Raw genomic sequence first — 12385 nt, forward strand, 5'->3', positions numbered from 1 at the left:
GGGGAAACTCGAGGTTTGGTTTTAGTTGTATGGAGCGCTCATCTGAGTGTGCCCTAAGAAAGAGATATGTGCAGCTCCTATCGGGATTTGTCGGCACATTCGGGCGGTGTTGCTGGTCTTGTTTTAACCTGTCGAAGTGTCTTGAATAACCGAGATACCGAGTCTGATCGGAACGTCTTGGGAGGAGGTCTATTCCTTCGTTGACCGTGAGAGCTTGTCATGGGCTAAGTTGGGACTCTCCTGCAGGGTTTGAACTTTCGAAAGCCGTGCCCGCGGTTATGGGCAGATGGGAATTTGTTAATGTCCGGTTGTAGATAACTTGAACCTTAACTTAATTAAAATGAATCAACTGAGTGTGTTACCGTGATGGCCTCTTCTCGGCGGAGTCCGGGAAGTGGACACGGTGTTGGAGTAATGTTTGTGCAGGTTGTTCTCTAGTTTCTCACTCGCGCTTTGCCTCCTCTTCTGCTCTCTTTTGCGAATAAGTTAGCCACCATATTGCTAGTCGCTTGTTGCAGCTCCACATATATTTACCTTGCCACACCTATAAGCTTAACTAGTATTGATCGCGAGGGTGCGAGATTGCTGAGTCCCTGTGGCTCACAGATTACTATTACACCAGATGCAGGGCCTGATGATTCCGCTCCAGGAGACGCGCTTGAGCTCAAGTGGGAGTTCGACGAGGACTCTCAACGTTACTATGTTTCCTTTCCTGATGATCAGTAGTGGTGCCCAGTTGGGGGTGATTGGGACCGTGTCGCATGTTGGGTTATCTTTTATTTTGGCGCCGTAGTCGGGCCATGAGTGTTTGGATGACGTAATGTTATTTATGTACTTGATTGACGTGGTGAGTGTAAGCCAACTATGCTATCTCCCCTTTTATTACATATATTTTACATGGGATGTTGTGAAGATTGCCTAACTTGTGACATATGCCTTCAATGCGATTATGCCTCTAAGTCGTGCCTCGACACGTGGGAGATATAGTCGCATCGAGGGTGTTACATGCAGCAAGCGACTAGCATATATGGTGGCTATCATACGCAAATGAGAGCGAGAAGAGAATGCAAAAGCACGGTCGAGAATCTACGATCAAGAAGTGATCCTAGAACAACCTACGTCAAGCATAACTCCAACACCGTGTTCACTTCCCGGACCCCGCCGAGAAGAGACCATCACGGCTACACACGCGGTTGATGCATTTTAAATTAAGTTAAGTTTCATGTTTTCTTCAACCGAACATTAACAAATTTCCATCTGCCCATAACCGCGGGCACGGCTTTCGAAAGTTCAAAACCCTGCAGGGGTGTCCCAACTTAGCCCATCACAAGCTCTCATGGTCAATGAAGGATATTCCTTCTCCCAAGACAATCCGATCGGACTCGGCATCCCGGTTACAAGACATCCTCGACAATGGTAAAACAAGTCCAGCAACACCGCCCGAATGTGCCGACAAATCCCGATAGGAGCTACACATATCTCGTTCTTAGGGCACACTCAGATGAGCGCTCCGTACAACTAAAACCAAACCTCGAGTTTCCCCGAGGGGGCGCTGCACAGGGCTCTAGTTTGGACCAACAATCAAAGGATCACTGGCTGGGGGGGTTAAAATAATGATGACCCTCGGGAGCGCGACTCCCAAGGAAAAAGAGGCTAGGTGGCAAATGGTAAAACCAATGTTGGGCATTGCTGGAGGAGTTTTATTCAAGGCGAACTGTCAAGGGGTTTCCATTATAACCCAACCGTGTAAGGAACGCAAAATCCGGGAACATAACACCGATATGACGGAAACTAGGGCGGCAAGAGTGGAACAAAACACCAGGCATAAGGCCGAGCCTTCCACCCTTTACCAAGTATATAGATGCATTAATTAAATAAGAGATATTGTGATATCCCAACAAAATATCCATGTTCCAACATGGAACAAACTCCAATCTTCACCTGCAACTAACAACGCTATAAGAGGGGCTGAGCAAAGCGGTAACATAGCCAAACAACGGTTTGCTAGGACAAGGTGGGTTAGAGGTTTGGCTTAACAATATGGGAGGCATGATAAGCAAGTGGTAGGTATCGCAGCATAGGCATAGCAAAAGAGCGAGCAACTAGCAAGCAAAGATAGAAGTGATTTCGAGAGTATGGTCATCTTGCCTGAGATCCCGCAAGGAAGAAGAACGAGTCCATGAAGAAGACAAACGGACGTAGCCAACGTATCCTCACAAACGCAACGTTACCGGATTACCGAGAAGAAGTACACCGGAAAGAAAGCAAACAACATAGTAAACAACCACCACATAAGCATGGCACGATGCGCAAACAAGTATGATGCATGTCCGATTTAAATATGCATGGCATGGCAAAGTGCACAAACAATACTACAAATTAAGTGGAGCTCAATATGCAACTCCGTTGCATATTGACGGAGCACCACATTCAAGTTATTTAGTTTGATCTCGTTTATGTACCCAACAATATTAAATATTGTTAAACATGGCAAGAGGGTGAAGCAAAGTAAAACTACCTATCTAGTCAAGTTTAAATGAGGCCGGAACAACAAGCAACAAGTCCGGAAAAATCCTCATGTGCATATTTTGGTTATGGTACTGTTTTGCCCTAAACACAATTTTAGAGTTGTTAAACATGCAAACTGATGCCACCATGTTAAACTAGGCATTTTTCCACCCCATTTCCATATAAAGTTTGTTAGGTTTGGAGCTACGGTTATTTAGTTATGAAATAAATCATTTTAACATGGCATATGGGCAAAATTACACAAACAACATTTTAAACATTTTAAACATGGATGAAAGTTGCATATTATTAAACTAGACAAAATTCTAAGCAACTTTCATATATAATTTACTAGCAAAAATGTCCGTGCGTTGCTACGAGAGAAAAAATAACACACGCCGGTGGGACATGGAACTATGTTTTACAAATCATATTCGGTACAACCTTCCTTAGTTAAAAGTTGGGCAACTTTGTTCGCCAAACGACGCACCCAGCAAACCTTGGACTCCGCCAAGTTCTCCAAAAGTTCTTTGTCATTACCCACCATTTTTTATATTTAGTTCTAATAAATGCATGTATTAATGTTGCATCGATTATTGCTTCTCGTTTGATTTTTTTTCGTTAAGAAACCACCTTGGCATTCTTCTAATTGAAGAGTAGTTAATGGTATAGTCTCTGAATCAGTTTTCTTTTTTTCTTTTCGGAAAACATGGTTTATTAATAAAAATAAATACTTTATTGAAAATTAGAAAATAGTGAGTTTTTATGGAACATTTCTAAATACTTTTTTAAATGGAACAACTTTTGGAATTTTGACCAGTTTTTAAAAAGTGTGCACCTATTATAACACTAATTTTACCATGTTGATTTTTTTAGATATATAAGTTTGTCGTTTGGTTTGGAATCGTTATTCTTGTATTTTTGATTATTTGGGCTTGGCCCAAACAAAGCATTTGACATAGACACTTCACGTACACAGAGAACACTTTGGTATTAAGAAAAGGGAGTGTCTATATTACAATCAGACTGAAATTGAACTGGCCTTCTATCAAATCTACGATCCATGTGCAAGCAATGAAAGGGCCCAAAAAGCAACACTGCCACCTCATTACTCTCACAACCTTCTCTAGGTTATTGATAGTTTTGTTTTCTTCACAACACTTTTGGAAGGAAACCCGGAATTCTCATGGCACTATCAAGGATCTGAATTTGCTTGAAACAGGAACAATTAACAGAAAATAACTTATTCAACTACCAGGAGTGACAAGATGCTACAGAAAACCAGTTTGATGATACAGGACCGTACAACCATGTAACTGTAAGTTACAACAATGTACGGCAGGACAGCAAGCTACATAAAGCTTCAAACAATGTACAGCAAGACAGCAAGCTACATAAAGTTTCTCTACATAAAGCCAGTATTGATCCAACTTCTTCAAATCCTGACAATCTAAGCTTGGACAAGGTAATTAAGAAACATCAAGTAGAGAAACTGAAATGTAAACACATATCCAGGTTGCCTCAGCAACAAAAAATCCTGAAGAAAATAAATAAATAAAAAGCATACACTTGCCGCAGGTTAGTTGAAGATGAAGGATCCATCATGTTATGGGGAAATTCATACACTTCAGACAATTTGCCACATGTGTGGAACATAAAGAGAGTAATAATGAAGCTGAGAAAAGCATGGGTAACCATCAGTTACGGCAGATTGAAAAGGAAGATGAGTATTTAAATGAAGAGCGTATTGAGATTTCTTGGAAAATGGAAATATTGTAGCACACGAAGGAAATGTCATGAACACTGAGAGCATTATAATGCCGCACCTAGAAATGGAGTTCAACACAAGAGAAGGACAAGAATTCTTTGACTTCTATTTGAGTGTTGCCGGATTCTCAGTTACCATTGTTGCAGCATCGAGGTACAATGAGTATAAAAGAATCACAATGAACTGCAACAAACATGGAAAAGCAAAAGAAGTAGAAAGAGAAAGTATAACCTATTAGGAGGACAACAGTTATAGCAAAATCAGAGTGCTAGGTAGTGATGGTGATCTCAGAAAGCGGTGGCCACTGGAAAATTCACTATTATCTCACTGTAAAAACAGCAGTCACAAAAGAACTACTAAAATTTACATAAGCTATAGGACCATAAATCCATCATCAATGTATTATAAATTAAACACCAGGAAACTGTAATATACATTCAAAAAAATTCATGTGATCAAGCATTCTATATGAACTCACTGTACAAACAACAATGACACACTATACGGAGCTACAGCTAGTCAGCTACTACAATAAATTACAAAATCTATAGGGCAGTGTAAATCCACCATCACCATATTGTAAATTCAAAATCTATAGGACAGTGTAAATCCACCATCACCATACTGATGCAGCTAGATTAGTTTGTGTGATGAAGCATTCTATATCAGCTCACTGTACAAACAACAGTCACCAACTTTGTGGAGCAACTTTAAATTACAAAATCTATAAGACAGTAAATCCAACATCAGGACCTTGTAAATTCAACATCAAGGTACTGTATATGCATTCAAACTAATTCCAATAATTATATATGCATTCAAACAACATCAGCATTCTTGTAAGCTGAAAACAACATTGCTGGTTACCTATTACATATAGTAGAAACAAAATTATATTATGATACTCATATAAATCAGACAAACTTTGGGCTATTGTGCAATAGCATGGTTCAGTTTATGTGCTTCAAGTCACACAGGTCGGAGAAACAAACTGACTCTCCTTTTGGCTATTGTGCAGTAGCACGGTTCAGTTCAACCGCTTGACCAAAACAACTCCAAATCAGTATGACTCGAGCAGTTTGAATGATGTACCTTGGCTACACGGGCGGATGTAATTCCGATGAAGTCGGCAGTACGGAGAAATTCCGGCTAGGTTGGCAGAACAGTGAGATTTCCATGACTTTGGCAGAACGGCAAGACACCAATGTTGAGCACGGATGAAACGACGCAATTGGGTTGGGGCTTCAGTCGAGGGAGTGGATGTGTATTTATATGTTTTGGGACTCTAGAACGGCCAAATCAGTCCCTGTCGGACACCCCATGGCCGCACGAAGGATTGGATCAAGACAAACACATTGCAATCCAGTATGTGGAAGGCAGAGCATAGAGATAAAAACTACCAATACATATGTTTTGAAAGTGAGTCACTAATAAGATGAGAAAACCAGGATGCTTCTGGTAGAATATATAGGCCTTTCATTGCTACACCTGCCATTATATAGAATGAGAAAATAAGTCATATCAGTAAGTGTGGTCTGCCACAGAGCATAAAGGAACTCAGTTGATTAAGTAGCTATATATGCACATGTTAAAAAATTCTAGGCTACAAAGCCAAAGAAAACAGGAAGTAATCTGATATTATTGCTCCAGTTTATACATGAAGCCCCATTGTTCAGTTTAGATGGCAATTTAAAGCAAGAGCACCAACTCATACTATGGAAACCTAAAGAGCAGACAACAAAATTACCCATTTACATAATCTAACAAACTTTAAGATAGCAGTCCTGTGACCACAAGTTTACCAGTTACAATAAACTTCCAAATCAATTTGCCTTTCAGCACATACATGTTGAAGTATCCTCTCTTTAGTTCATGCTAAGCTCCAATTTAAAATCTGGCATGTAAACTGATACAAAATGAAATACATAAGACATATGTTGTAGCATAAGATTGAAGTGAAGAAATTGTAAGGCATGTGTTGTAGCACGGCCATTGCAGAATTTATATTGTTCCAAGACAAAAAGGACTAAATATTTTTTCAGACAAAAAATGTATCAGCATGAAAGTGTTCTTGCTAGGTTGAGACATGAGACTGTACGTCCAAACAATAATTCTGAAACTGCATACCTACTGTCAGGTAACCCAACATCCTCAACAGTGACCACCACAGTAATCCTCCATTCCTATTTCAGAATTGATCAGAACAAGATCATCATGCAACCATCCCCTTTCGCCGTTGGGTCGTCGCCGCCACTGTAGCCTACATATGATTCAGTACACAGCATCAAGATTCAGTACAGAGCAGTAATGTTTTACAATATCTCATCCGTCAATATTGGCACCATATTCAATCAGGCCACCGCTCAGCTCTATCGGATGGTGCCTGTGCAATTAAGTAGAAGCTCTCTAAAAAAATTGAGCACAGGCCAAGACGTACCATTGGGCCCTCCGCCCGAGAATTAACCAAGTAGCTCAGCTGGACTAAGCTCCGCCTCGGCTCCTGAGCACCGGCGCGCCACGCCGCCGCCGCGCCTTGGCTGCAAGTCTACCCCGCGCCGCCAGTCTGTGCGCCGGCGCCGCCCTTACGTTGGTCTTGTCATTGGCACTATGGCAGGCACGAACTGATGCCCAGCAAGCTCAGGGCGCATCACAAGTTGCCAAGGCTGCAATGGCGTGCTTTAGACCGGCGCCCTCCTCACTCCCCCAGCCACCGGACGACAGCTGCTCGCCCCCCACCACCACGGTTGGAGCCGGCGGGAGAAGGGGTGGGAAGGAACAGGGAGGAAGAGGGGTAACGGGTGAGAAGAGGGCGCCTAGAGCCTCGGCTGTGGTAGGAGGGATGGGAGGGAACAGAGAGGAAGAGGGCGGCCGGAGCATCATGGAGCATGGATACTCGAGGAAGACCTGTTCCGGCCATGGGGTTGTGGATCCAGCGGAGGAGATCCTCCAGCGGCAGAGCTTGGTAGGGCGCCGGCGCTGGGAGGTGCAGCCGACATGGAAGGCGACGGGCGTTCGGATCCGCGGGTGCTGGCGACGAACGGCAGCTCGGCGGCGGTGGTGGCCGGTGGCGCGCGGTGAGGTGGGGCGGGGCAAGAGGTGGCGGCGCGCTGCAGGAGGAGATGGGTTTGGGAGGCAGGGTCGTACGAGTGGCCGGGGATTTTTTTTCTCTCCGCCGTACCGGTTCGGGCTGAGTTATGACGAGGACTGCGGATTCAATTCCTAAAAACCACATGACCTTTGTGTAAAAACACCGCGACGGTGAACCCGAAGACTCAATTCATGCTTTATTATTAAAAAATAACTAGTACAAATGCCCGTGCGTTGCACCGGGCGAAAAAAAGACACAACCTACTTTCATTTGCCATTGTGCACCATTTCTTATATTCAATTTTAATAAACATCTATGATAAGGTTAAACATGGAATTTTTCTTATTTTTAATAAAATTTAACGTTTGCATACAAATGGAACACTTTTTTTAAGAATAGTTAACGCTTTTATGAAATTGGAATATTTCTCTAAAAAGAACATTTTTCTATCAGATGCTTTTCGAAAAGAATGTTTTGTTGTACATTTTTAAGTGGAAATATTTTTTCTTAAAAATGGAATATTTTTTGGAAATTTTTAAGCTTTTTAAAAAAAGTGCAAACATATTTTGTTGAAAAATAGCATGAACATTTTTAAACTATATTTGTTGTGTTAAGTTTTTTACAGATAGTCTTTTTAGGGTATATTTTGGGAGTTTTTACAGATAGTTGGCTGTTTGGTTAGGAAGAGTTCCCCTATGACAAATTAAAATTAGCATACTTTCATCTTGTAAAATGAAGTTGCAAAGGTTCAAAGCATTTCTTGATTTTGTACCGCCTATCATTTGTAAAGATAGTAAGGTGTCCAACGTTGTGACGGGATAAGTACCTGATGATGTCCAAAGGATTGAGAAAGGACATCAAAGATAACAAAAAAGTGAAGAATGGCAATGAACAATTTAAGAGCCGCAAGTATCTAGCAAGAACAGACAGGTGTACCAGTAGATCAACCAGCCGTTATTGCACAATCGTACAGGCAACTATAAGGTCTAGCACTGGGCTGGGTACAACATATCTCTGGAGCAAGGGTTGATCATGACCCTACAACAGAAGGGAAGGAATATGGTACAGCTAATAATCCAGCCATCAGGCGATGCATCCTCTTCTCCGAAGGCTCTCCACCGCATCCTTGATGATCTTTTCCAAAGGAGTGAAATGCAGGCCCAGTGCCATCAGCTTCTTCGGCACCACCTCCACCCTCACCAGCCCAGGCTGCGTGTCCTCAGGTAATCTGCCGACCAAACCGATCAAACGCAAAGAGATTAACACCGTGACAACAGTCCATTCATGTCGTCGTTTGTTATGAAATTATTGTTCTCCAAACATGTGAAGTATGTGTTCAGTGTGTGTTGCTTACTTCGGGACTTCGTAGTCGGGGTAGAGCTCCGCGACTTGGGACGCGAAATCGCTCAAGTGACATATGGGCTCCACACAGAGGTGCCTCCCGGATGCAGCCGGGTTTTCAAACAACGTGATATGGGCTAACGCGACATCTTCCACGTGGACTGGCCCGATGAAGAAATCCTTATACTCCTCTGTGCAACCTGTGTGTGTAGTGAAAGATGGGTTGAGGAAATGTTTCTTTATCATAGTAACAAATCACACAATAAACCGGACAAGAAGTCTTCTGAATAGCAAATGCATAATTGCCAGGGTGACGAATGACAATGGATGATGATTTTTCAATCTATGATTCTTATGCCAATGCACAGGCATTGTTTACGTAAAGTATGTAGCAAAAAAGGGTTTCAGATATGACAAAAACATGCAGTTTTACTCTCTAGTATACTAACCACTGCAGGATATTCAGTACATCGGTATTAGCTTCATTTCAGCCAGTTCTCTCCTCATGAAACTAATTTGCAGAACTTGTTACTTTTCCTTGCTTTTAACAATTTATTGTTTCAGGTGTAGATTATATCCGAAGAACTCTTGGAGGAAGAAAAATTGGTAATATAAAGTACGAAGTTAACTATATATACCGCATCGTTGTATCTGGAGTAGTGAATCCGAAACTTTTTGTTCTACTGAACCTATATAAATCTCAGATTCTCAATCCAAGAGCTTCTAACTCTTCTCCTCGACATCAGTAACGCCCATTTGTATCTCAATTATGGTTTGGAGTGAAATCTAGGGTAAAATAGAAATGATTGAATAGGCTTAGCAATGCTTTTGCAAGTTTAAAACACAACTTTCAGTGATGGGAGAAGATCAAAATTTCATGTTACCTACATGTTTAGTAAAACATGAGTACATTGCTTGCAATACGGCCTATAAGTAGGATCAAGATTTCAAGATCAGCGTTTCTGCACAAGAGAGTTTCACCAACAGTAGCAAGTTACCTGGTGGGGTATAACAACCACTGCTGCTCGCTGGAGTTCGACTGTAACGACGTATTCATATGTAAATATATATTCAATAAATATGTAAAGCCCAAATCTGTATTTTATCAATTTATTGAAGCTATAACTTTTATATTTTAGCATGACATGATTAATATAGAAAACTATGTAGGTTTGCAGCATGATAATTATCAAAATGACTTTGTATATAAACTACCAATAAGATATTCCAAGTTGTTTCGAAAATAACAGAGAAATGTTACTACATACCCATACTCCTCAGGCATATTTTTCTGTCGTTATTCATACGTCATTGCATCACACACACACACACACACACACACACACACACACACCAGAATTGATCGCATCAAGTGTACTCCATTGCATCTGCCAACATTAATTGCGATATATGTCAGTGTACATAGATATCAAGAAAACTTACAAACTTTCATAGAAATAACTTCAGGAATCTTACAGTTGGAGTTGCTGTCAAAATTATTCTCCATAGATCACGTGCTAGTTTTTTTTCTTTCTTTTTTTGCCTAAAGCTCTCCATCTTCACTGCATAATTGTTACGTAGGTTGAAGTGGACCTTGTTAGATCAATACAATAGGCTAATTCCCATAAGAGAAATGATTTTGCAGGATACTTCGACAAATAAGTTAATGAAATTTTGCAACCTGGTAAGCAAAAGAGGTAGGCGCAAGATGAGAATTCACATGCAGTTGCAGAATAAATATGATGTGTCACCAATTAAATTGCTCTCGTCAGATTTGTTAATCATAATGGCAATCTTGGGGGAAGAAGTAGAGGGCCCTGAAGCAGGTAGGACGACACGAAGGCAGACCATGTGTGCCGCAGCTTGCGGAACTGAAATTTAAACAAGCAGCAGTTCAGGTTACATGAGAAAACTGGAAATAGTTATTTACTAAGGTTTAGTCAATATAAGGAAAAGACGGGTAGAAAACATACTATACCCAATTCATGGTACATGTCTCTGAGTCTTTCAACAATCTTATAGCCCTGATCCTTGTCCCTTTCTTTAGAAACACTGAAATCCTCCTTAAAGTTAGAAATTCAGACTATACTACTTAGCTGCAGTATAACACCCTGACTTGAACTCTTTATTTGGTGCCAGGTAGCACTTTGATGCCGTATTTATATGTTCCAAAACTGTAGGTGGACTGGTGGAGTACTACTTCAGTGATGAGGATCTTCTGATGCATATCATGCCAACGATTACCTCTCTTTGGACATCTTCCTTAATTTAGTAACTCAATTTTCTAATGGGAAACTAATGGCGGAGATCCTATAGACCTCTGATGCAAATTACCTATCCACGATAGAGTCATAGAACAATCAAGCTATTCTTTTTCTTTACTAATATTGCGGGTTGTACAGATCCGGCTAGACCTCACCGCCGACAGGGAGGCATTGAGGTGGGGGCCATGTTCGTCGTGATACTCATTAGCATGGCAATGAGAGGGCCTTCCGGCCCAGCGGCTTCATCAACCAGCGCGTGTGCCACCGCCATATACAAGAATCATCTACACAGAATTTCTGTTTAGTGCGTTCATGCCTTTTTAATTTGCCAGTGATCGATGCGTGGACTGCCAGAACATGCATTCTAATCAATGGGCGGTGGTGCAGACACTACAACAAACGCAATCAATTCAAAGTCAGAAACAGAAAAGGGATAAGCAGCAGCTAGACCATTCACCAATTGTAGTAACTGCTTCATCTTACAGGCCACACAACTTCAAGAGCATAGCAAGCAAGCAAGCAGAAGCAAAAAAGCTAAAGCAACAAAGATAAAAGTCAAACAGCACTCACCGACGGCAACTGGAGCTCTGCGCGGCCCCTGCCAGCGCCATCGCAGACCACCAGCTCGAACGGCCCTACCATGTCACGGACCCTAACGCCGGAGCCGAATGCCAGGTCGCCATCGCCGGTCACGAAGTCGACCCCGTCAGGCCCGACCACCTCCTCCACCGCGGGGGCGTCGGGGCGGCTCCAATCGACGGCCCCGGCGGAGGCCCGCGCCAGCGCGACTGCGGGGCCCCATGCGGGCGGGGAACTCGTAGCACTGCACGGCGTCGACGAGCGCGCCCTCGGCGTCGAGCGGCCAAACCCGGACCTCTGCGTCGGGGTCCCAGCCGTACTTGTCGACGATGGCGTCGATGACATCGTCGAAGAAGGTGGGATCCGGGGCGGGCACCGGCTGACGGCCCGCGAAGGCGTAGGCGTGGGAGGAGGCGTTGGAGATGGCCGCGAGCGGGGACAGTAAGGAGCAGTGCGAGGAGAAGTAGGAGGATCGGGCAGGCGTAGGAGGTCCGATCCCCCCGGAGGCCCGGACCAGCGTCGCCGCCATCTTCGTCCTCATGGTGTGTTGGGGACGACAGCCTGGAGTCGGGATTGGGGCAGGCGGAGACCGGGCGTTGCGTCCGTCCGTTCGGGTGAGAACGAATCGTTTTTTTACTTATTACTACTAACTTAAATCTGGAGCGCGGGTTAATTACTAGAAACTTGAGGGGGGTTTAGCAAAACTGTCGCGACGGTGAACCCGGAGACCCGATCCGTGCTTTATTACTAAATAGGGAGAGACTAGCAAAAGGACCCGTGCGTTGCAACGGGAGAAAAGAAATCCTTATCATCAAAAAAATATTTGCAAAGGAAAAC

The 12385-nt window shown here is 42.9% G+C and overlaps 1 protein-coding gene and 2 long non-coding RNA genes across 6 annotated transcripts; all 3 read right to left on the reverse strand.

Annotated features, from left to right (window-relative positions):
• Nucleotides 1–3846: 3846 nt before the first annotated feature.
• Nucleotides 3847–7365, reverse strand: LOC119316861. Of its 2 annotated transcripts, XR_005153377.1 has the most exons (4): nucleotides 6714–7365; nucleotides 6404–6536; nucleotides 4335–5764; nucleotides 3847–4183 (listed from the first exon to the last, which is right to left on the reverse strand). It is a non-coding gene; the product is annotated as an uncharacterized LOC119316861 (long non-coding RNA). The 2 variants fall into 2 exon arrangements; XR_005153376.1 differs by having other exon boundaries at nucleotides 3847–5764.
• Nucleotides 7366–8368: 1003 nt separating this feature from the next.
• Nucleotides 8369–10034, reverse strand: LOC119319139 (phenylacetaldehyde reductase-like). 2 transcript variants are annotated; one of them, XR_005154367.1, is made up of 3 exons: nucleotides 9344–9467; nucleotides 8719–8905; nucleotides 8369–8592 (listed from the first exon to the last, which is right to left on the reverse strand). XR_005154367.1 is itself a non-coding variant. In XM_037593626.1 (3 exons), the coding sequence occupies exons 1-3, from the start codon at nucleotides 10008–10010 to the stop codon at nucleotides 8448–8450; spliced, it is 369 nt and encodes a 122-aa protein (XP_037449523.1). In that variant the 5' UTR covers nucleotides 10011–10034; the 3' UTR covers nucleotides 8369–8447. The 2 variants fall into 2 exon arrangements, 1 of the variants encoding a protein (XP_037449523.1); XM_037593626.1 differs by lacking the exon at nucleotides 9344–9467 and adding an exon at nucleotides 9974–10034.
• A 6-nt stretch (nucleotides 10035–10040) lies between these two features.
• Nucleotides 10041–10767, reverse strand: LOC119319141. 2 transcript variants are annotated; one of them, XR_005154368.1, is made up of 4 exons: nucleotides 10679–10767; nucleotides 10387–10576; nucleotides 10182–10267; nucleotides 10041–10093 (listed from the first exon to the last, which is right to left on the reverse strand). It is a non-coding gene; the product is annotated as an uncharacterized LOC119319141 (long non-coding RNA). The 2 variants fall into 2 exon arrangements; XR_005154369.1 differs by having other exon boundaries at nucleotides 10684–10718.
• Nucleotides 10768–12385: the final 1618 nt, after the last annotated feature.

Source organism: Triticum dicoccoides, chromosome 6A, assembly GCF_002162155.2.
Source record: "Triticum dicoccoides isolate Atlit2015 ecotype Zavitan chromosome 6A, WEW_v2.0, whole genome shotgun sequence".
NCBI lineage: Eukaryota > Viridiplantae > Streptophyta > Magnoliopsida > Poales > Poaceae > Triticum > Triticum dicoccoides.